Source organism: Bos javanicus, chromosome 21 (genome assembly GCF_032452875.1).
Source record: "Bos javanicus breed banteng chromosome 21, ARS-OSU_banteng_1.0, whole genome shotgun sequence".
NCBI lineage: Eukaryota > Metazoa > Chordata > Mammalia > Artiodactyla > Bovidae > Bos > Bos javanicus.
In genome coordinates this window covers 22,167,397-22,192,657 of record NC_083888.1, presented here as the reverse complement: position 1 = coordinate 22,192,657, position 25,261 = coordinate 22,167,397, and the positions used below count along the sequence as shown (strand labels likewise).

Genomic DNA, 25,261 nt, shown 5'->3' with positions numbered 1-25,261 from the left:
CCACTTCTAATTTACCTTGATTCATGGACCTAACCGTCCAGGTTCCTATGCAATGTTGTTCTTTACAACATCAGACTTTACTTCCATCACCAGTCACATCCACATGGGTGTTGTTTTCACTTTGGCTCAGCCTCTTGCATTCCTTCTGGAGCTATTTCCCCACTCTTCTCCCGTAGCATATTGGGCACCTACTGACCTGGGGAGTTCATCTTTCAGTATCCTATCTTTTTGCCTTTTCATACTGTTCATGGGGTTCTCAAGGCAAGAATACTGAAGTGGTTTGCCATTCCCTTCTCCAACGGACCATGTTTTGTCAGAACTCTCCACCATGACCCCCGTCTTGGGTGGCCCTACATGGCATGGCTCATAGTTTCACTGAGTTAGACAAGGCTGTGGTCCCTGTGATCAGTTTGGTTAGTTATCTATGATCGTGATAAGAGCTTGTGGAAGCTTCCTGATGGGAGGGACTGGATGTAGGGGAATCTGGGTCTTGCTCTGATGGGTGGGCCCATGCTCAGTAAATCTTTAATCCAATTTTCTGTTGACAAGTGGGGCTGTGTTCCCTCCTCAGGGTGAGGCTGTGGCCCCAGGCCAAACTATGGTAGGGGTAATGGCGACCCCCTTCAGAAGGGCTTATGCTAGCACACCCTGCAGCTCGCAGGACTGTCGTATTCCATGCCCCTGGTCACTGCTGACCCACGCCTCCACTGGAGACGCCTGGACACTCACAGGCAAGTCCGGGTCAGTCTCTTGTGAGGTCACTGTTTCTTTCTCCAGGGTCCTGGTGCACACAGGTTTTGACTGTGCCCTCCAAGAGTCTGTTTCCCCAGTCCTGTAGAAGTTCTCTAATCAAATCCCACTGGCTCCAAAGTCAAATTCCCTGGGGGTTCTCAGTCCCTTTGCCAGATCCCCAAGTTGGGAAATCTGTTGTGGGCCCTAGAACTTTTGCAACAGTGTGAGAACTTCTTTGATATAATTGTTCTCCAGTTTATGGGTCGTCTGCTCTATGCTCTAATGGTGACCTCCTCCAAGAGGACTCATGCCACATGCGGCGCCTCCCAGGACTGCTGCAGCCAGAGCCCCGTCCCCGTGCGGCCACTGCTGACCTGTGTCTCCGCAGGTCAAAGGCAGGTCTGGCTCCGTCTCTGTGGGGTCTCTGGGTCCAGGTGCACACCAGGTTTTGTTTGAGCCCTTTGAGTGTCTCTGGCAGGTATGGGGTTTGATTCTAAACGCAGTTGCACCCCTCCTACCATCTTGCTGAGGCTTCTCCTTTGCCCTTGGGTGTGGGGTATTTTTTTTGGTGGGATCCAACACTTTCCGGTCGATGGTTGTTCAGCAACGTGTTGCAACTTGGAGTGCTCGCAGGAGAAGATGAGCACCCGTCCTTCTACTCTGCCATCTTTTCTACTCCGTAATGATACGCAGATGATACCACCCTAATGGTAGAAAGTGAGGAGGAACTAAAGAGCCTCTTGATGAAGGTGAAAGAGGAGAGTGAGAAAACAGGAATAAAATTCAAAATTCAAAAAACTAAGATCATGGTATCTGGTCCAATCACTTTATGGCTAAGAGATGGGGAAGAAATGGAAACAGGCTCCAAAATCACTGCAGTGGTGACTGCAGCCATGAAATGAAACACCTTACTCAGAACTCCAAAAGATGAACCACAGACTGGGAGAAACTATTTCCAAAACACATATCATAGAAAGGATCTGTGCTCAAATGATACCAAACAGTTCCTTAAAGCTTGATAAAGATTGAAATACATACCTGGCCAAAGAATATAAACAGATATGTACATAGAAATTTATATCAATATATAGAGAATTGTTTATATCTCTCTGTAGATAGATGTTTACATGTTTAGGTAGATAGATATTTATCTCTTGGTAGATAAATATTTACTTTGCTACATAGATAGATATTCTATAAAATTAATAACTTCCATAAAATTAATAGCCTCCATAAAATTGAAAAGTTCCATAAAATTAAAACTTCCATAAAATGAATAGCTCTCATAAATTGAATAACTATCATATATTGAATAACTTTCACAAAATTATTAACTTTCCTAAAATAAATAACTTTCATACATTAATAATATTCATAGAATTACTCACTTCCATCCAATTACTCACTTTCATACAATTAAAATAAACTTCTTTAGAGAATTAAAACCTTCCTCAGAAAAATAAAAATTACAAAATTAAAAACTTCTACTCTATGAAACACCTCATTCAGAAAATCAAAAAATGAACCACAAATTGGAAGAGACTATTTTCAAACCACATATCAGATAAAGGATCTGTACTCAAGCGATACCAAACAACCGGAATAAAATTTTGTAAGGATTGAAACACACACCTGGCCAAAAAAGATAAACAAGGAAAGAAGGACTAGGGTGGGGTAGAAACAGCCCCTTTAGACAGCCAGCCCTCTGATCTGACCTTCCCACACCTGGGCTGATATCCTGAGAAAATCAACATTCAAAAAGGCATGTGCACACTGGCCTTCACTGTGGCACTCCTTACAATAGCCAAGACACAGAACCAGCAAGATGTCGCCCGCGGGCTAAAACTTATAGAAGGTGCAGTACATGTAGGTAATTGACTGTCACTCACCCGAAAGAAACTGCCACTGAAACTGAAATAACACCACTGCTAGCCACAGGGATGGACCTTGGAAGATCATACACTAAGTGAAGCCAGCCAGACAGAGAATGACCATAGCATATGAGTCCATTCTAGAAAGTTTAAAAAAGCAGATACAGGGAACTAATTTACAAGACAAAAAGAGACTTTGAGATTTCCAACACAAACAAAATAAGCCAAAAGAAATGAATAAATAAAGGCTTTATCTCCTTCCTTCCTTCCACATGTGCAGAAACTCTGTATCTCTAATAGACACTCCACAAGGACCTGAGGATCATCACACGGAACTTTACTTGAGTTTGTGCAATATCCTCTATGGAAAAGAATTGAAGGAAACAACAGATATGCTGTCTGTATATGTCACAACTGACTCAGGTGGCTGTACACTGCCAACAAGCACAAACCGGAAAACTGTCCCAGCACAGCTACCCATGAGATTAAAGAAAGGGAATTACTAGTTTATACCCTGCCACCTCCTTAATTTGGGCTGATATCTCATTCGTGGAACCTGAGTAGACTTGAGTCCCAGGGCTGGATTGGGGTGGGGTTGAGACAGGCCGGGAGGTGCCCTTCATTGACACCCCTGTTAAACCTACACTGTCTGGCTTGCCTTGGCTGGAACCAGAATCCCTAGTGCCCCCTAACGATGGTGGCCTGACCCTCTGGACCAGGGTAAAGTCACCAAGAATCCAAGTTCACTGGTGCTGGAGTCCCAGCTGAAGCCTCCTTCCTAAGAGTGCAGCCTCAGCAGGGACCGTGCCCCAGGTTCAGATGAGGCTGGAGGGAAGGGGCTCAGCTTCAGGGGGAAGCACTAGTGAGACACAAGCCTCTGGAAGTTTGCTCAGGCACATTTCACTCATTCATAGACCAGGAAGCCCGCTTGCCCTAAGGCTCTGGTTGCAGGTGGAACCAGAGTTGGGCATGAAGAAGTGCTGCCGCCTTGTGGACGTTTCCTGTGACTACAACTTGCCCACCGCGTGTTTACGAGCACCTCCAATTAACAAGGGCTCTGGGGCTGTTCCTACCAATGCAGGAGCCACAGGAGACTCAGGTTCCATCCTTGGGTTGGGAAGATCCCCTGGAGAAGGAAATGGCTACTCACTCCAGTATTTTTGTCTGGAGAATCCCACAGTCCATGGGGTAGCAAAGAGTTGGACATGACAGACTAACACTTTCACTTTTTTTTTTAACTTTCCTCCCACAAATAGAGAAATCTCAGAATCTCTGTGAATACACAGAAATCTGTATCACTAACATATACACAGAAATCTATATCTGTAAGAAATAATCTGCAAGATTATCTCCTTCCTTGCTTCCTTCCTCCAGATATAAACAAAAGTCTGTATGTCTAACATATATTACCAAAATCTGTATCGTTAACATATACACAGAAATCTGTATCTCTAATAAATATTCCACAAAGACCTGATGTTCATCACAGGGAACTGTGCTAGACCTTCTGCAATTCCTCTATGGTAAAAGAATCCAAAAAGAGAGATATGCTGTATGTGTACATCATAAATGAATCAGGCAGCAGTATAATGAGGACACTATAATAATTTCTTGGGCTCCAAATTCACTACGGATGGTGGCTGCAGCCATGAAATTAAAAGTCCTACATGACTAATTTTCCAGTAGTCATGTATGTATGTGAGAGTTGGACCATAAAGAAGACTGAGCGCTGCAGAATTGATGCTTTTGAACTGTGGTGTTGGAGAAGACTCTTGAGAGTCCTTTGGACTTTGAGGAGATCAAACCAGTCAATCCTAAAGGAAATCAGTCCTGAATATTCATTGGAAGGACTGATGCTGAAGCTGAAGCTCCAATACTTTGGCCACCTGATATGAAGAACCGACTCATAGGAAAAGACCATGATGCTGGGAAAGACCGAGGGCAGGAGGAGAAGGGGACGACAGAGGATGAGATGGTTGGATGGCATCACCGACTCAATGGACACGCGTTTGAGCAAACTCCAGGAGATGGTGAAGGACAGGGGAACCTGGTGTGCTGCAGGCCATGGGCTTGCAAAGAGTCGGGCACAACTGAGCGAGTGAACAATGACAACAAAATCAAAACTACTATGAAAAGTCACCTCACACTGGTCAGAACGGCCACCATCTGAAACATTGACAAAGAATCTGTGCTGCAGAGCATGGAGGCAAAAGGGAAATTACTACAGTCTTGGTGTGGATGTAAATGGGTACAGGAACTATAAAAACCAGCAAGCAGGTCCTTTATAAACTTAATATCCAGAAACCACATGGTCCGACAATCCCACGTCTGGACGTGGACCCAAAGAAAATCAGAATTCACAATGACCCATGCACCCTTCTTTTCAGGGCAGCACGGTTAACAACGGCCAAGAACTAGAATTGCTGCTGGACAAAATAATGGCCTTCTCTGCCCACTGAAACCAAATAAAAATTACGGATACAGAGTTTGGAGGAAACAGAAAGTGACTTTAATTCTCAGCTAGTGGAGAGAGGAATACAGGAGACTCGTGCCTCAAGAACTGTGTGCCTCCCCACCATGAGGAGTTTAGGGGCTTATATAAGATGAGGGCTTCAGTCAGGAATCAGTCATGAGGAAAGCTGATAGAGTCTTGATTCCTTCCTCTTGCATCATTTCAGACAGTCATAGACTGACATCAGTAACCGAGTAATTGAGTCTGGGGTTCGGGGGCTCTGCGGCCTTCTTTCTGAGGTGCAACTACAAGCGGAAGAGTAAACACCAGATAGGGGATGTATTTAGCACAGAGTCAAAGGAAAATGGGTGCAAAGTGTGGCTCCTGCAGAGTTAGGGGGCAGAAAAGCAAACTTAGTCACAGACACGCAGAGTTAGGAGCATTAAAGTGAAAAAACTAGGAATGGGCGGGTCTGCTCACTGTTCTCTTTATCGTCTGTGTTCTCAGGAAAGTGAAAGAAAAAACTCGTTCCTCTTTTTCTTCCTTTTCCCTGCAACAAATTCAACCAAGAAATCCATCGACAGAAAAATGAGGACCGAGTAGTGCGCCTCTGCACTGGAACACTGCTCAGCCGTGAATCAGAACAGAATAATGCCATTGACAGCAGTGTGGATGGACAGTGATTACCAGACTCAGTAATGCAAGTCAGAGAGAGACAAATACCACAGGGCATCTCCGACAGGTATAGTTTTGAAATGAATGCAAATGTCGGATATTATGCAATAGAAACAGACTCACAAGCTTAGAAAACAAACATGATTATCCAAAAAGATCTTAGGATTGAGGGATAAATTAAGATTTTGCAAATACCACATGCTCATTAATATATATTGAACAGTTGATCAAAATAAATACATTGAAACATACAGGGTAGTCTATGGAACACATTTTAATCATCTATATGGGAAAGAGAACCCCAAAGGAACTGATAAACATCTGTGTATAAGTGAATCAAGCTCCCATATGCCTGAAACAAACACAATGTCAGAAAGCAACTCTACTGCCAAATAACAATGTCCAGAAAAAGGAAAAATTAAAGTGGACACGAAGAAATCCTGCCTCCTTGTGGACATTTTTTGTAACAGCAACTGTGCTGATTGGCACTTCATATTCCAAAGGTCCCTGGGCCTGGAGGTAAGTAACAACTGCCCTCCAGTTGTCCCCCAGGGGTGGTCAACGAAAAAGAATTCAAAACTGGGCCGATGTTCAGGGAGCTGATTTCACCTTTAACTCACGCCCTTTAAGAAAAAAGTCACATGACATGATGTCAGCATCACTGAGGAAGGCCTGTCAGTCCTACAATGAGCCATCACCTCACACCGGTCAGAGCGGCCACTGTTACACACGCCACGAAGGTTAAATGCTGCAGATGCTATGGAGGAAAGGGAACCCTCCTCCTCTGCTGCTGGAAATACAAATTGGTGACAGCCAGTCTGGAGGACCGTGTGCTGGTCATTTCTGATGTGCCCAGCAGTAAGCGGCAGCAAGGGGGACCTGGAAACAGGGTCAAAGTTTCCCAGACCAGGAGTCCTAACCACTGGACCACAGAGCCAGCAGTCAGGGCTAAGGTTCCAAGCCCTGCCTGCCTGGTCAAGAATGAATTCAGGTGAGGAGACAGAAGGTGAAAAGTAAAGTAAAAAGTTTACTGAAAAGAAAAGTATATGCAGAAGGGTGAACGGGCGAGCTCAGAGACAGAGTTTTGCCTTTGGAAGCTGATATTCTTTAGAAGGGGCCAGTTCTCCGGGTCCTTGTCTTCCCTCAGGCCAATCATCTTGCTTTGTCTCCCCCCACCGACCCACCCAGTTACTGTGTCTCAGGACCCTCCCCTGGGGTGCACACACACACCTTAGCCAAGATGGATCTCAAAGTGAAGGCTTCTGGGAGGAGCAGGACTCATTATGGCCGGGAATCATCCTCTGACTTTTGACTCCAAGGAGCCTTTCTGCTGCACACGTATGTTCTCCCTTATCCTTTACTCAGACAGGGTTTTGCCTCTCTTTGTCCTTGCCAAGATTATTCCCTGGAGGTGTTTACAAGAGACCAAGACTGGCTATTTACCTGTTTCTGTTGTTACTTCAACTTCCAAGCGCAAACGGGGTTGGTTGTATATTTCTCAACAGGAACCTACCTGTGTTGCCTCAGGAAATGAAAAGAAGAGGCCGGCTGATTGTGAATTTCCAACCTGGAGCCCATCTATCTCCTACCTCAGTGGTTCCTTCAATAGTGGAAACGAGAATGAAATTAGAATAGTCCCAAACACCACACACAAGAATAAACTCCAAATAAGATAGAGATAGAAAATTCCAGAAAAACCTCTACTTCTGCTTCACTGATATGCTAAGGCCTTTGACTGCGTTGATCACAACAAATTGTGGAAAATTCTTAAAGAGATGGGAATACCAGACCTTCTTATCTGCCTCCTGTGAAACCTGCATGCAGGTCAAGAAGCAACAATTAGAACAGGACATGGAACAACGGACTGGTTCAAAAACTGGGAAAGGAGTATGTCAAGGTTGTGTATTGTCACCCTGCTTATTTAACTTATATGCAGAGTATATCATGCAAAGTATTGGACTGGATGAAGCACAAATTGGAACCAAGACTGCCGGGGGAAATATCAATAACCTCAGATAAGCAGGTGACACAACCCATTATGGCAGAAAGCAAAGAGGAACTAAAAAGCCTCTTGTTGAAAGTGAGAGGAGAGTGAAAAAGCTGGCTTAAAACTCAACTTTCAAAAAACTAAGATCATGGCATCCAGTCCCGTCACTTCAAGACAAATAGATGGGGAAACAATGGAAACAGTGACAGACTATTTTCTTGGGGCTCCAAAATCACTGTGGATGGTGACTGCAGTCATAAAATTAAGACGCTTGCTCCTTGGAAGAAAAGCAATGACAAACCTAGACAGCATATTAAAAAACAGAGACATTACTATGCCTACAAAGGTCCACCTAGTCAAAGCTATGGGTTTTCCAGTAGTCATGTACAGATGTGAGAGCTGGACAATAAAAAAGGCTGAGCACTGAAGAATTGATGCCTTTGAACTGTGGTGCTGCAGAAGACTCTTGAGAGTCCCTGGGACTGCAAGGAGAGCAAAGCAGTCAATCCTAAAGGAACTCAACCCTGAATATTCACTGGAAGGACTGATGCTGAAGCTGAGGCTGTAACACTTTGGCTACCCAATGCAAAGAGCTGACTCATTGGAAAAGACCTTGATGCTAGGAAAGATTGAAGGCAGAGGAGAAGGGGACAACAGAGGATGAGAAGGTTGGTCAGCATCACCGACTCAATGGACATGAGTTTGAGCAACTCTGGGAGATGGTGAACGACAGAGAAGCCTGACATGCTGCAGTCCATGGGACGGCAAAGAGTCAGACATGACTGAGCGACTGAACAACAGATAAAGACTCCACCTTAGTATGGCTCAGTGGTGAAGAACCTGCCTGCCAATGCAACAGACTCGGGTTTGGATCCTTGGGTCAGGAAGATTTCCTGGAGAAGGGAAGATAAAGATCTAAATGTAAGGTTGGATACTATGAAATTCTTGAGGAAAAAATACAGGCAGGAGAAGCTATGACATTCATTGAAGCAAGCTCTTTTGGGATCCACCTCTTAGAACAACGAAAAATAAACCAAAAATAAGAAATCAGCCCACAAGGTGTGGCCCCTCACCACTTGTCACCAGCCCAGCGATGCTCCTAAGGGGCAGAGAAGAGGGAGTCAGGTGCAGCCGCAGGCACTCTTGCTGCCTGGAGGGGGTGGTGGTGGTGGTTTAGTCACCAAGTCGTGTCTGACTCTTGTGACCCCATGGACTATAGCCTACGAGGCTCCTCTGTCCATGCGATTTCTCAGGCAAGAATACTGAGTAGATTGCCCTTCCCTTCTCCAGGGGATCTTCCTGACCCAGGGGTCGAGCCTGCGTCTCCTGCATTGCAGGTAGATTCATTTACCACCGGAGCCACCAGGGAAGCCCTGCTGCCTGGAGGGGACTTGTTTATAAAGACCTCAACCCAGGTGCTGCTGGGAAGGGCTGGCAGACTCATCCAGGGCAGCCAATCCTCACCCATCAGGGGCTCATAGTTGCAGAAAATGGGCCTTGTCGTGCTGGCCAGGTGCAAGGAACAAGTGTGGGTCTGAGGGTTGGGATAGACATGGGGCTGCAGCTCTGACTTAATTTCTAATCATTGTATCTGGCCCAGGAGTGGGAGAAAATTTCAAGACCTTCTCCTAAGGAAAGGAACCCAGGAGTCAGGGAGAAGAGGGGTGGTAGGTGCAGACAGGGTGCAGTGGAAGCCTCTGAAGACCCGCTGGAAGGAGGGCGCACAGAGTGAAGTCCAGGGTTACTGACCTGCCCAGGAGCAGCTAGCTGTTTTAGTCCAGGTCCTGCTCTGAGGTGCTCAGGGCCAGCTCTTCCTGACCTCAGGAAGAGGGCTGGGAGGTGCTCTGCAAGTGTGCTCTGCACAGTTCCTGTGTGCTGAGCCCTGCCCAGACAGGCCCCCTGCCCTGGGAGGGCTTTGCCCACGTTAGCAGAGGGGCCCCCTGCCTGCCCTGGGAGGGGCGTGTGAACAGGCTCCCTCTCTTTGCAGCTGGCACAGAGCTGCTTAGGATGCAGATTAAAATCAGCCAAGGACAGAGGTCAGGAGCAGGGTCAGGGGTCCCTCAGGTGTGGACACGCAGAAGTCCAAGCTTGCTATGCTCCCTGCATGACACAGGGTGTTGAGGCAAGGAATACAACTATATCCTAAGGTCCGGCTGACCAAGAAGATGGCCAATTAATGTGTCCAAATAAGCATCTTGTCCGGGTCTGGATGCCAGGTTCTTTTACAAATTAGAGACGGAGGAGGTGAAGAAACAAACTAAAAAGGCCATTAATCTTGCAAATATCTGGTAGAAAGGCAAGCCTCAGGCAGGGGATGTGTTAATTTCTCCCTTCCTGCCATCTACAGGCAGACAGGGTTCTGAACAAAGGCACTTCAGTTTAGCAGCCAGGCAGAGAGGCAGGATTCTCCCAGGCAGGCCGGCCCTTAAGTGTGATTATAGTAACAAAAGTAACAGCAAGTCAAAGACACAGCTCCAACAGTTGTGGAGTCAGGACTGGCTTATTCCTGAGCATCCTGAAGTGCAGGGTTTATTCAGGTCCTCCCATTGCCCTTGCCCTTCCCCTCCCCCAGCGCCTGGCACCACTCACCAACTTCCTGTCTCTGGATTTGCCTGTTCTGGATGTTTCTTGTAAATGGAACCATATAGGTTGTGATTATTCTGGGCTGGATGTTGGTGTCCTCCCTGAAAATTCACAGGTTGAAACCTAACCCCCACGGTGATGGTGTGAGGAGGGGGGCCTTGAGGAGGTGATGAGGTCATGACAGTAGAGACCCCATGAATGGGATTAGTGCTCTTATGAAACAGACCCCCAAGAGGCCTCCTCAGCCCTTCCTCCACGTGAGGACGCAGTGAAGACCCCGGCCCACACCAATAACAGAGCTTCACCAGAACCTCACCATCCTGACGCCCTGATCTCAGACGTCTGGGTTCCAGAGCTGTAGGGAATGCGTTCCTGTTGCTGAAGCCCCCAGCCTTCTGTTTAGCCATGGCAGCCCAGGCAGACTAAGACAGTGCGTCCTTCTCACGGAGCATCGTGTTCAAGGGGCATCCACATTGTAGCCTGTGTCAGAGCTTCACTCCTTTTCATGGCTGCGTCATATGAAGCTGTGCTGGGAAGTGGCTAGAGATGGAATGATGGGGGGTCATCAGGAGGTGGATCACAACAGTCTTCATGAGCCACGATGAGGAGCTGACACTGCCTGAAAGGACGCCTGGACCTCCTGCCTCTTAGCCACCCAGGTACCTGTGTACCGCTCAGCTGTTGTCCACGGCGTGTCCTGAGTCAGTGCCGTCATGAACTGGCCTGGTGGGCAGTGGCAGATGGTAGAAGATGAGATGTACCAGGACCCCCAGGAAGGTATCCAGGCCAGGCCAGTGTTGAAGATGAACCAGCCCTGCCCGCTGCCACTCACGGGGTGATGGGCGTCCCACCCCCTGCCCACCACTGGGTGCGGTGGCCTCTCCCCTGCTTCCAGAGCTGGGCCCTGCTTGCCCCCGTCCCTCTGGTCAGGAGGTGTTTTGACAGGCCATTCTAGTGGGACCTCAGGATGGAGGCTTTGAGGGGCCCTGCTCAGGAACACACAATCAGTGGGCATCTACTCCTGCAGGGAGGGCCACAAGGGAGCCACGTGCTTGCTGGTGGGCGTGAGAGCAAGCACCAGGCTTAGGGACTGCAAACCTGCAGTGGTCTGGCCTATTTCTTTTTTTTTTTTTTCTAATTCAATTTAAATCTGACTCAAAGTCACTATACCGCTGAACTGGTAAGACACTGGGTCTCAGGTAGCACACTCCGCAGTCCCGAGAATCCATCTCTTGCTTCAACAGGGTTTGGATGAAACAGACCCAGGGACGCCCCTTGCTGTTCCTCCACCAAGGGACCCTCCTCCCTTTCTTCCAGTCGCAGTCTTTGGAATCAGCCACTCAACTATCCTCGTGCCTTGAAGCGAGTAAGCCTGTGCAGCACAACTACTAAGCCTGCGCTCTAGAGCCCCCATTTGCTGCAACTGTTGAGCCCACATGTTGCAACTACGGAAGCCGGGTGCCTAGAGCCCCTGCTCCACCGCAAGAGAAACCACTGCAGTGAGAAGCCAGCGCACCGCAACTGGAGGGCAGCCCTGGCAGCTGCGACTAGAGAAGCCAGCGCACCGCAACTGGAGGGCAGCCCCGGCAGCTGCGACTAGAGAAAGCCCTTGTCAGCAACGAAGGCCTACCACAGCCAAAAAAATAAAATAAATCAATATATCTTTTAAAAAAAAATGCTAACCAAATACATTTTTAACCCAATAGTTGTCACCATGACAAGTACATAATGTGAACACAAGGTTTATATGGGATTTGGCATTGCTGTGAACTCTCTAACAAACATGCAATTTGGAGTGATAATAGAATAATTTTGTCATTTCAATTTGTTAAAGAACTTTTCCTCTTATACAGGCCATTCACAATTTTTAAAAATGTATATTTTTATCTCACTAACTGTTAAGTCAGCTTGGGGGTTGTTCTGTTCCATGTGTTTTCACCCCAGAGCCCTGGCTGGCCAAGAAGCCCCTCTCTGACTTGCACCATTCTCTAGGGAAGCAGGCCGGTGTGATGGCTCAGAGTGCGGCCTTGCACTCCAGCAGGCCTGGGGTGAAAATCCGGCCTCATCAGAGTTAGTGCTCACAACACCTCTGTGAGTTAACAGGTCATTTTCGGCTCATTTTACTGATAAGCAATCCAGAGGCTGATCATCTTGCCCAAGGTCACACAGGGGTATGGAGGCGTGAAGCCGCAGCTCAGCCATAGGCGCACCTGGCTCTGGAGCCCACCCTCTCACTTCACCCTGCCCTTCTGCTCCTGCACGGCAGACGCCGGTCTGCCAGCTAAACGTGGATGATGGAGCACATGCATTCAGCTGTTTGTTCTCAAAGCCCCACGAAAAAGACAGGAGAGAAACAAGATACTGATGAAATAGGAAGGACAAAGAGGATGGGAGCAGCAACAACAAGGGGAAGAGAGGTTGACGTTTTGGAAGATGAGAAGCAGTGGAAGGAGGTGGCAGAGCCAAGAAGGCAGGACCACGAGGACTCGGAGGCACCTGTTCCGGCAGAAGGTAGGAATGGAGGTGGGGCCGAAGGCAGGGTTGGAAGTGGAGTCCCCAACCCACTGGCCCGCTCCACGCAGCCCCAAGCATGCCCCAGCCTCTGACACCCACACAGGAAGCTGGGCTTTTATTCTGAGCAGAGGTTGAATCGGGGAAACAGGCACAGTGGAAGGGATGCGGCTCTGTGTTTTACTTTATTTATTTAAAGGATTTTTTTTTAATGTGGGCCATTTTTAAAGTCTTCACTGAATTTGCTACAATAGCGCTTCTGTTTCATGTTTCGGCTTTTTGGCCACAAGGCATGTGGGATCTTAGCTCCTGACCAGGGAACCTGCACCCCCTGCCTTGGAAAGTGTGGTCTTAGCCACTGGACTGCCAGGGAAACCCCAAGGCTCTGTATTTTAAAACAGGGATTAAGTGAGAGATTAAGTCCTCCCGATTTCTGCCACCCCATTCTCAGAATTCTCTCTGCCCGATGGGTACACCTCAGGCAGGACACTGGAACATTCTTCCCTAGAGAAACACAAGGACCCCAGGACAGTGATCTCTAAGTACTGACACGTAAGTACTGTTAGGACTCTGCACTTCCACTGCAGAAGGCATGGGTTTGATCCCCGGTTGGGGAACCAAGATCCTGCAAGCTGCATAGCACGGCAAAGAAAGGAAAAAAGAAAAGAAAAGAAACATAAGATGAAAAACAACAGATCACCAGACATCTGAAGAAAGCATTCAATATAGAAGACAGAAGTAAAGAAAAAAAGGAGCTCAGAGACAACACAGATGGACAGAGAAAAATGCCTTAAAATGATTAACATCCTCAGACAGTAGGGGATGGTATTACATCCATGAAACAGAAAAAAGATGCTAAAAACAAATAAAACTTAATCATAAGAAGCATTTGAAAATTAAAATTATGGCAGCAGGAAAAATATTGAGAGAGAAGTTGGAAGATAAGCTTAAGGGACAATTCCAAGAAAGCAAACAAAAATCACAAAGAGACCACAGAAGTAAAGTAGAAGATAAATCCAGAAAGTGCAACAGTCAAATAATAGTTCCAAAAAGAAATAATAGAGGAATCATAACGAAAGGAATCCCTGGAGAAGGGAATGGCTACCCACTCCAGTATTCTTGCCTAGAGAATTCTATGATTAAAAAAACTTCCCAGAGTTCAGTGACACAAATTCACAGACTGAAAAGGCCACCCTGGAAAGCTGCATGCACCCTCAATGTTCACAGCAGAATTATTTACAATTGCCAAGATATGGAAACGACCATATCAATAGATGAATGGATAAAGAAAAGGTGGTATATATATGTATACAGTGGAATACTACTCGGCCATCAACAAGAATGTGATTTTTCCATTTGCAGCAAAATGGACGGACTTGGAGGGCATTATGCTGAGTGAAATAAGGCAGAGAATGACAAATATTATGATTTCACTTATATGTGGAATCTAAAAAACAAAGCAAACTAGTGAATATAACAACAACAACAAAAAAGGCAGACTAACAGGTACACAGAACAAACCAGTGGTTACCAGTGCAGAGGGGAAAGGGGAATGAGAGGTAGAAATACATGGTATAAAATAAGCTATAAGGGGCTTCCAGCGATAAAGAATCCGCCTGCCAATGCAGGAGACACAGATTCCATCCCTGATCTGGAAGATCCCACATGCCTTGGAGCAACTAATGCCATGCCCCACAACTACTGAACCCATGCCCTAGAGTCTGTGCTCAGCAACAAGAGAAGCCACTGCAATGAGAAGTCTATGCACTGCAGTTAAAAAGTAGCCCCCACTCGCCACAACTAGAGAAGAACCCGCACGGCAATTAAGACCCAGCATAACCAAAAATAAAATAAGCCACAAGGATGTATTGTATAGCATAGTAAATATAGCATTTTATAATAACTATAAATGGAGCATAGAGTATAGCCTTTAAAAATTGTGAATCACTATATTATACACTGTGACTTATATAATATTAAAAGTCAATCATATATCAATTAAAAAAAAAAGACCCACCTAATTCCCAGCACAAAGAATGGAAAAAGATCCATTATGATGCTAGAATACCAAGGATAAGGAAATTATTCTAAAAGCTTCTAGAAAGGAAAAAGCCATTAATATACAAGTGATCAAAAATGAGAATAAATGGGATCAGCTTTCTCAGCCAGAACACAGCTGGATAAAGTCTTCAAAGCTGTAAGAGAAAACGATTCCCAAACTTAAATCTATACCCTGTCAACTAGTAACCTAATGTAATGATAGAATAGAGACATTTTTCAGGTATGCAATGCCTCAGAAAAACTTTATCTCCTGTGTTTGCATTCTCCACCGAAATCAGAAAGATAAGAAAATAACTGACGTATACAGGCAGGAGATGTACTCTTTTTCTGGTACTGTTACACTTGTTAGATCATGTGTATGGGGTACTCTGGTTTGGATGGAATGAAAAGAAGTGAGGAAAGGAGGCAGGAAAGCCAGGGTTCTCTGACTTTTCATCAGAAGGGCTGGGGACGATGTCCCTTGATGAAATCCTATTAACAGGGGAAACTGAGCCATTTGAAGGGGCTCCCATTGAGGAGACTGATCCCTCCTGTAGTGGGATGGTGGATCCCGCCAGGAAAATTTTGTTTTCAGGTCTACCTTCTTTGGGAGGCTCTGAAAGTGAAGTCGCTCAGTCGTATCCGACTCTTTGTGACCCCATGGACCGTAGCCTACCAGGCTCCTCCGTCCATGGAATTTTCCAGGCAAGAGTACTGGAATGGGTTGCCATTTCCTTCTCCAGGATATCTTCCCAAACCAGGGATCGAACCCGGGTTTCCCGCAATGCGGGCAGACGCTACTGCAGGCAGACGCTATACTGTCTGAGCCACCAGGGAAGCCGCTCTGCCTTCTCCCACTCCAGCAGCGGCCTTACCCAGGTCCTCCTGGGGTTCTGCTCTCTGCAGTTTTGGAACCAAGGATCCAGGCGCGGGAGGAGTCATCCACAGTATCGCAGAACCCACCGGTTCTTTCACCGCGCTGTGGGGACTGGCCGAGGAGGGAGCGGCCGGTGCATCTGCGCCACCTGGTGGAGGAAGGGAGATGCAGCCTGGAGCCAAGAATTTTTGCAACAGTTTCCCTATTGGGAAAAATCACTACTTTGCTACTTGGTTTGTTCTGGGCACTCCAGTGTTCTTGCTTGGAGAATCCCAGGGACGGAGGAGCCTGGTGGGCTGCCGTCTATGGGGTCGCACTGAGTCGAACACGACTGAAATGACTTAGCAGCAGCAGTTCTCAATTTCATCTTCCCCTTATTTCACACACTCTGAGACCAGGCATCTTTGATTCCTACTCCAGCCTCAGAAGTCCTATAGCATCGTCTCCCCCAGACTCTACTGATCAAAGTGGTCACAAGCCTGCAGGGGGACATGGACTGGCTTCTCAAAAGGAGTTCGCAGCCACGTTTTTAAACTGCCACAGAAGTCCAATACTATTAATCAGAACAAGAATAAGATATTAATGTTTTTACACATGTATCGGTTCATTGGGTAGATTCATGTGGAAGCCACAGTATTATGATGGTTAAGAGTCTGGGGTTAAACTCAAACAGAACTGAGTTCAAAGACTGGCTCAGCCGTGGAGCAGTGTGTCTTGGAGCAAGCCACTCCTCTGGGCTCAGTTTCCTTGCTGGTAAAATTAGGGTAAACAATATCTGCTTCACAGAGTTTTAGGGGTTTTTGTTTTTAGAACTATACAGGATGGCATATGCAAATAATTTGTCTCATAATAAACATTCAGAAAATGATAATCCCCTTTATCCAAGTTATTTCAAAATTTCCATTAGTTCTATTATCTCAGACATTTTTAAATGTTTCATTTAGTGATTTATGGCTGCACTGGGTCTTCACTGCTGCATGAGGCTTTCTCTAGTTGCAGCAGGCAGGGGCCACTCTCTCGTTGTGGTGGGCCGGCTTCTCATTGTGGGATCTAGGGCACGCGGGCTCATAGTTGTGGCATGTAGGCTTAGTTGCCCCTTGGCACGTAGGAACTTCCTGGAGCCAGGATCAAACCCATGCCCCCTGCACTGGCAGCAGATTCTTCACCACTGGGCCACCAGGGAAGTCTTCTCAGACTTTTTAAAGATGTGCTAGCATTGCACGTCTTTACAGATATGTGGAAAGAATAGCTGCCTGTCTTCAGGGGACAACACCCCTCATTCTTTGGGGGAATTGTTCAACCCCCTGCCTCCAACCATGCTGTCCGAACAGAAGCTGCCATCTTCTGCCTTCTGGTCACAGTGATAGATTGGGGAGTAGGGAAAAGCGCCAGACTGGACCAATGATCACATCCCACCTTCCAGCCCTTAGTGACTGGCCTGGAGGAAGGCACATGACCCCAGAGGATCAATCACACTCTTGGAGATTTGCCTTCTTTTTATTCCCCCAACGAGCTGTCGGGGGCGGGGAAGTAAGCTTCCATGTGAATTCATGATTTTCCGATGGCCAGGATCCCAGTCTTAAGGAGAAAGCCAGTTCCACAGCAGGAAGTCACCATGTACATGGGAAGACACAAGCACAATGAAGAGCAGGGGCCGAGAGGCACAGAGAGTCCTGGACCATCCCTGGGTCCCGCTGCCTGGGGCTGTCCTCCTATAACTACCTGGTGAGAGTCAATCCTCCCCTTTTCTCTGGAACTGTTTGTTTTCCGTGGCTTGCAATCAAATGAACTCTGAGTAAAATACTGCTCTGACTTATATATTTTATTAAAAAGGTAAATTGTTCATAAACTCCAGTACTTTCACTATTATAAGAAAACCAATAAATGACTAGTCTGGAGAAGACTCTTTGAGAGTCCTTTGGATGGCAAGGAGATAAAACCAATCAATCCTAAAGGAAATCAACCCTGAATATTCATTGGAAGGACTGATGCTGAAACTGAAGCTCCAATACTTTGGTTACCTGATACAAAGAGCCAACTCATTGGAAAACACCCTGATGCTGGGAAAGACTGAGGGCAGGAGGAGAAGGGGGCGGCAGAGGATGAGATCATTGGATGGCATCATCAACTCAATGGACATGAGTTCAAACAAACTCTGGGAGATAGTGAAGGACAAGGAAACCTGGTGTGCTGCAGTCCACGGGGTTGCAAAGCATCGAACACGACTCAGCGACTGAACAACAGTAAATGACTGTGACACACCTCGTAAGGGATAAAACCCACCGGGCTGTTGAAAGCTGCTGACTTGAGCTTCCTAGAATTCATTCCAGCTTACGTAGATTACATGGATTCATTGAATGATGAAACGTTTCAGATATCACCTCCTTTCCCCTACCAGGCACCAAATTCTCTCACCTGGGGTTCTGTTCTTACCAAGATGACCCTGGACCCAGCCTCCAGTACTTGGCCATATTCTGGCTCAGAACAGCTGACGCTGCAAAACCCAGCTTGTCCCAGGTCCCAACAAAGGAGATTAGAGATACTTATCCCTGGGTCACTGTGGAAGAAAAGATCCTTTGAAAGTTGTGTACTTTGATACAGTTCATTTCTCCTCTAATGGAGGCATTGACTTTGAAAAAAATAGATTGGTTAGAATATAAACAAGCAATGCCTCTAAAAGTAGAAAACAGTCTTACTGAGAAACCAAGTTTCAGGAGATAAAAGCAATCTTTAGTTCACAAGGCAAGTGTCCCATCTCATCCCTAAATAATTTGTCTTTTTTTTCTTGGAAAGGAAAGCAAAAATTTTGCTTGGGAAAGCAAAATTTGTCCTTTGACACCTGGCATTGAATAGCAGAAACAGTCCACATGTAGTAGTTGGGCTGTTAGTAGTGGCTTCAAAAGCCTTCCCTGGCAGCTCAGATGGTAAAGAATCCACCTGCAAAGCAGGTGACCAAGACTCCATCGCTGGGTGGGGAAGATCCCCTGGAAAGGGATAGCTACCCACTCCAGTATTCTTGCCTGGGAAATCCCATGGACAGAGGAGCTGGGCGGGCTACAGTCCATGGGGTCACAAAGAATCGGACACATAAGCTCTGTTTATTGCCTATCTTGTGTCTGCTCCATCGCTCAGTCGTGTACAACCCTCTGTAGCTCCATGGACTGTAACCCACGAGGCTCCTCTGTCCATGGGATTTCCCAGGCAAGAATGTTGGAGTGGGTTGCCATCTCCTTCTCCAATTGCATATCTTACTTCACCTATGTGAAAAATGAGTCCCATCTTGGGAATTCCTTGGTGAACCGGTGGTTAGGACTTGGTGCTTTCACTGCCAGGCCAGGTCTGATCCCTGGTTGGGGAACGAAGATCCTGCAAGCTGAAAAGAAAAAAAAAAAAGAGGAAAAGAAAAATGAACCCCATCTTGAAAAGATATGGAAAGTGACTGTTTGGAGAGAAGTCAAATAGCACATAAACTTATAGGAGAATTTGAAATCTGTTCCAAACAGTCCTCGTGAGGTTACCTTTTCCTTTTTCTTTCATTTTTATTAAAAAAAAATTTTTTTTTTGGCTGCACTGGGCAGCCTGTAAGATCTTAGTTCCCTGAACAGGGATGGAACTAGCACCTCCTGTAGTAGAAGGTGAACTTCTTAACCACTGGACCACCAGAGAAGTCCCTTCCTTGTTCTTTTAAACTCTATGTGTGTTAAGTTGCTTCAGTCATGTCTGATTCTTTGTGACCCCATAGGCTGTAGCCCACCGGGCTTCTCTGTCTATGGGATTCTCCAGGCAAGAATATCGGAGTGGGTTGCCATGCCCTCTTCCAGCGGATCTTCCCGAATCAGAGATTGAACCCATGTCTCTTCTGTCTCCTGCATTGGCAGGTGGGTTCTTTACCACTAGCGCCATCTGGGAAGGCCTTTAAGCTCTATACACAATGTGAGACACTTGGTGGGCAGGAGGGGAGCTGGGGGGAGGAATGCTCTTCCAGCTCCATCCTGCTGCTCTCCAAGAGGAAAAACACAGGCCCCATAGGCTTGAGTCTGCTTTATGGATCAGGCCACGTTCACTAGTGGGCCGGGTCACTGTAGGTTCACCGGCTCCGCACAGCTGATTGGCCTCTTTCGCTCTGCTTGCTTTCCCGAGCCTAAGGCATAGAGTTGGTACAACCCTGCCATGACCCTTCTTCATTCCTTTCTCTCTGGTGGTCTCCTGTCAAAAAGCTGAATTGGAAACCTTTGCAGTTTGGCCCCGTGGCTCTCTCTCCACTTCCTCTCCCATGAGTTTCAAGACTCTGACTTTCTTCTTTTAGGCCTTGGTGGCCAATGAGTGGCACATTTCAGACTTGGACTTTATCAGATGGAGTGGTCATTTTTCAGGCTCCAGTGGACTCCACCAGCCCCAGGCTGTCAGAGAACCCGCTGACAAGGGGTGAGGCTGGTTCTCACTTGTTTTCCAGTTTTGTTTTTTTTTTTTTAACTTTTTCATGCAGGATCTTAGTTCCCAGACCAGGGGTTGAACTTTTTCCCCAGTGGAAGCCCATTGGACCACCAGGGAAGTTCCTCCCATTTGGTCTTGTTTCCCATTTGTTCGTCAAGAACCCCACAGGGAAAAGGCAAAGCTGCTCTTTCATTCTATCTTCCTCTGCTTGTCCAGTGGCAGGGTGTGTAGGACAGATCCCAAATAAGACATGTACAAGATACATATTCTTCTTCACTCACATAAAGTTTGCACTGTAATGGCAATCTTGCTCTACAAAGACCTCTGGAGCTCAGGTTCCTTCTAATTTGTGGCTGTCCCATCCGTGGCTTGTTGCTTTTGTCTCCACGACCTAAGGGGGCTCACCTTCGAATCCGTGTTCCAGCAGGCTTGGAGAAACATTGTGAAATGTTTCAGGGACATGGAAGATATGTCCCTTTATCTAAGGCAGTGGTCAGCAAGCTACAGACTGCAGGTAGGCCATCTTTCCTACACTGGGTCAGATTTTGGTGACCATTATTTTGAAATTCTTGTAAGCCAGGTTCCTGATATTCATTTGCTGTTGTTGTTCAGTCCCCAAGCATTGCCTGACTTTTGCGACCCCATGGACTGCAGCATGCCAGGCCGCCCTGTCCGTCACCATCTCCCGCAGTTTGCCCAAATATTCATTTATAACCATGCTGATTTCTTTTGTCCTCTCTGCCTTCCTTTTCTCATTGGGATATTTTACCATAGCAGAACTAGAGTTCCATTTTGACTTCTTCCTGAATGGCTGTATTTTCAAGTGTGGAATCTGTGCCTGGCTATGCCAGCTTCTCCTTCGCTTCCACTCACAAAGTCTCTGTGGGCAGTTACTCCCACGTTACCATTCCATGTCTTTGTCAGAACTTGGTCCAAAACAGCAACTCCCTTCCCCCTCTGGAACGGAAATCACTCCCCAGGCAAGTTAGGAACTTGTACCCTGGATGGAGGGTAGGTAGGAATCCTAATAGATGTCCCAGTGGAGAAGGTCCCATCCACTCCACTCATATCCTAGCTCTGGTCCCCTTTGTGATTTGGGTCAGGACTTCCTTCCATTCTCTCCCTCCATGACAATTCCTCCTGGCATTTTACTCTCAACACACAAGCTTCCAGCTTTGAGGATTTCTGAAGCAGGCATGTAGCTTCTTAACACTCCTCCATCCTAAGAGGTCTGCCTCTTTCAAACACCCTCCCAAGGCTAAGTTCACTCTTTTGCCCCAACACATCATCTTGGTTACACCCGTGAGATCTTATTTACCACCCTGTTTTCTGGCTTCAATCTTGAACTTGCTCATGACTCATGAACTGTCTGTACATCAGGGAAGAACAACTGTGAATCAAGTCTGGGGCAACTTCTGAAACTATTATATTCCTATGTGAGTAACAACTGAAAGAACTCAAGGTTCCCAGTTCAGAACAGAAGACTGGATGGTTGCCATCTTTGAACAGCTGGAGGGCTATTTTGTGGAGAGTAGAACATTTCCATAAGGTTTCTATAAAATGTGATTTTTTTAAAACCAATGAGCAAGTATTACTTTGGTTTTGGGTGGGGGGAAGAACAATAAAGACACACACGATTGGACTTGTTCATTCTGGGCTACTTAGAGTAGCCCAGAATGGCAAAACTTTTTGATGCAGAATCAAAACGAACCTTCAAAGAAGTGGAGTTGTCCAATATGAGATGAGTTGCCTGGAGAAGTAGTAAGATTCTTGTTTGGATGGTATGCAAGAAGATGACGATGAACACTTGATTTCAAGCGGAATGAGGAGCTGAACAATGTGGTACTCCGAGGCGGCATCCTCTTGATTGGAAAGTAAACGGAACCCTCTTGATTAGCTCAGGTTATAGGGGATTTGGGAAAGAATTCAGCTCTCATTGAATCCAAGGAAAAATTGAGCAACGAGGCTGCAGGAAGGGTGGAGATGAAATCAGCTCCAAGCCAGGTCCACTGTGATGACTCAGCTCTGAGCTGTGTTTCTTTCTTTTTCGTTTTTTTTTTTTCTTTAGTTTGATCTTTCCCGAAAATCTGAGAGACCACTGACATGACCGTAGGCTTGCTTCTCTTGAGTCAGGTGTTCAGTCCTGATTCAGTCTACAATGTTCATAGGGGTGGAGTCTCATGATTCAAACATAAAATCTCTCTGATGAGAGACCATCCACGCTGTGGGTATAAAAATTCTCAGAAAAGTTGGGAGGGGCAGACAGCCTCAAAATGATACAAACAGTCCTGTCCAAACTCAGGGCTCACCAATTCTGAGTCATTAGTAATTTCAAGCAGATGATGTTCTCCATGTGGTTGTAAAGAGGCCAGGACTAATTCATATTCAGCCGAAGGCACGCGCTTGAATTAAAGTGAGGGGTCAACAGAGGTGAGAGCAGGACCATGAAGTGAGAGCAGAATGAATCAATGGAAAAAGAGTAAATGGGGCTCATTGATTGACTCACAGACCTTGATGCGCTGCCGGCTGGAACAAGCATTGTCTAGGACAGAGCTACCCCTGGGCTGAATTACAAGTTACAAAAACTCTGTGTCCAAGCAGGGTTTTTCCCATGCAATTATTTATTTGGCTGTGCTGGGTATTCACTGCTCCGTGGCCTTTTCTCTAGCTGCAGCAAGAGGGGGCTACTCTCTAGTTGCGAGGGTTTCTCATTGTGGGGGCTGCTCTTATTGCAGAGCACGGGGTCTAGGATGAGGGGGCTTCAGTAGCTGCGGCTTCCAGGCTCTAGAGTTCTGGCTTGGTATTTGTGGCACATGGGCTTAGTTGCTCTGTGGCATGTGGGGTCTTCCCAGACCAGGGATCAAACTCGTGTTCCTTGCACTGGTAGGTGGATTCTTTACCACTGAGCCACCAGGGAAGCCCATCCCATGCAGTTTAAAATTTTTTTAATTTTAAAATAGTTTTAGATTTACAGAAAGGCTGTATAAATAATAGAGTTCCCATGAATCCTATAGATCCCCCCACCCAGTTTCCTCTCCCAGTTACTATGATCTATTATCACAACTGATAGATAAATATTAATATGTTTTTAACTTATACTCCACACTTTATTTGGATTTCATGAGTTTTTCCCTAATATAATTTTTCCATCCCAGTATCCCATGCAAGATACTGGATCAGTTTCTTAGGGTTTCTGGAACAAATCACCACAAATTTAGTGGCTGAAAACAACAGAAATGTGTTCTCTGGAGTTCCGGAGGCTAGCAGTCCTAAGTGTGCAGGGTACTCTCCCGCAAAGCCTCTAGGGGAGAACCCTTCCTTGCCTCTTCCAGCTTCCAGTGGCCCCCGGTGCTCCTTGGCTTGGGGTGGGCTGTATCTTGGAGCTCGATGCTGATCTCTGTGGCCATCTTTCTACCACCTTCTTTGTACATCTCTGGGCCTGTGTGCTTCAAACTCCCCTGTCCTTTCTCTTATAGACACCCAGTCATTGAATTTAGGGCTCACTGTAAATCCAGGATAATCTCATCTTGAGGTCCTTAACCTAATTACATCTGTAAAATCCTACTTCCAACGAAGGTCAGATTCACAGGTAGTGAGGGCTGGCATTTGAATATAGCTTTTGGGGGGAGACAAAATTCAATCCACTGTGATACACATTGAGTCATCTTGTCTACTTTGGCTTCTTGGGGTTGTGACAGTTTCTCAGAGCTTCCCTGCTTCTAATTGACCACCCTCTTGAGGATGATTGAGGATCAATATTCTGTAGACTGTGTCTCAATTTGAGTTTGTCTGATGTTTTTCTCATGGTTAGACTGGGGTTGGACCATGAAAGCTTGACCATAAAGAAGGCTGAGTGCTGAAGAATTGATGCTTTCAAATTGTGGTGCTAGAGAAGTCTCTTGAGAGTCCCTTGGACAGCAAGATCAAACCAGTCAATCCTAAAGGAAATCAACCCTGAGTATTCATTGGAAGGAATGATGGTAAAGCTAAAGCTCTAATATTTGGCCACCTGATGCAAAGACTGACTCATTGGAAAAGACCCTGATGCTGGGAAAGATTGAAAGCAAAAGCAGAAGGGGGCAACAGAGGATGAGATGGTTGGATGGCATCACCGACTCAATGGACATGAATTTGGGCAAACTCAGGATGATAGTGAAGGACAGGGAAGCCTGGCGTGCTGCAGTTCATGGGGTCACAAAGCACTGGACACCACCTAGCGACTGAGGTTATGAGCTTTGGGGAGGAGTACCACAGAGGTGAATTGCCCTTCTCGACACAACGTATCAAAGGTACGCGTTCTCAACTGAACTGAACCACTGAAGAGGTTAACTGTGATGACCTGGCTAAGGAAGTGTTTACCAGGCTTCTCTGTGGCCAAGTTTCTTTCCTGTTCCCCTGCTTCCATACTGTACCCTTTGGAAGGACACCTCTAAGCACAGTCCACCCTTAAGAGGTGGGGAGCAACGCTTTACTGCTTGAGTGGTTGCATACGTCGTTTGGAATGATTCTATTGTCCTTACAATTTTACAAGCACGCTGTCATAGGAAAGGCAGATTTCATGGATTCCAAACAGAGTCCCGTGGCCTTTCCCCAGTTCCCCTTAGTGAGTCTGAAATGCAGGACAAATCATCTGAGGAGACAGAGCTCTGAAGAGTTTTCATTAAGAACAGAAAATGCCATAGGACGGAGTTATTCACAGCACGGACTGCTGCGGTCCTCATATGCTTTGCAGTCTGCAGTAACATACATATAGATGTTGAAAGTGATGTTCAGAAACTGCATAGCAAGTTGACAGAGTAATCTTATGTTCATTGAATCAATAAAGATGCCTTTATTATTATTATTTTCCCAGTAATTCACTTATATTGTCCTTTATACAAGGATTGGTCCAGGACGAAATGGGGAGGGGGGCAGAAAATGGTCTCCAGCACAGAGTGGACCCCACTGAGTGTGGCCTCACACAGCCTCTGGTGTTCCAGGCTGCCCCCTTCTCTTTACCCACCCTGCATTTGCCCCTTGATCCCAGATGTGAGGCCTGCACACCCCCACAATGGGCAGCTGTCTGGGCCCCACCCCCCAAGCTCGTGGCAGTGACCCTC

General features: G+C 46.4%; 1 protein-coding gene across 1 annotated transcript in view; it reads right to left on the bottom strand.

Moving 5' to 3' along the window:
* Window positions 1-18,778: 18,778 nt before the first annotated feature.
* The window catches only part of SLC28A1 (solute carrier family 28 member 1), an 81,793-nt gene continuing 75,310 nt past the window's right edge, over window positions 18,779-25,261 (bottom strand). The window contains exon 18 of the mRNA XM_061394012.1: window positions 18,779-19,101. Coding sequence (XP_061249996.1) covers window positions 19,035-19,101 — 67 coding nt within the window. The 3' untranslated portion in view covers window positions 18,779-19,034. The remainder of the gene's footprint in view (window positions 19,102-25,261) is intronic.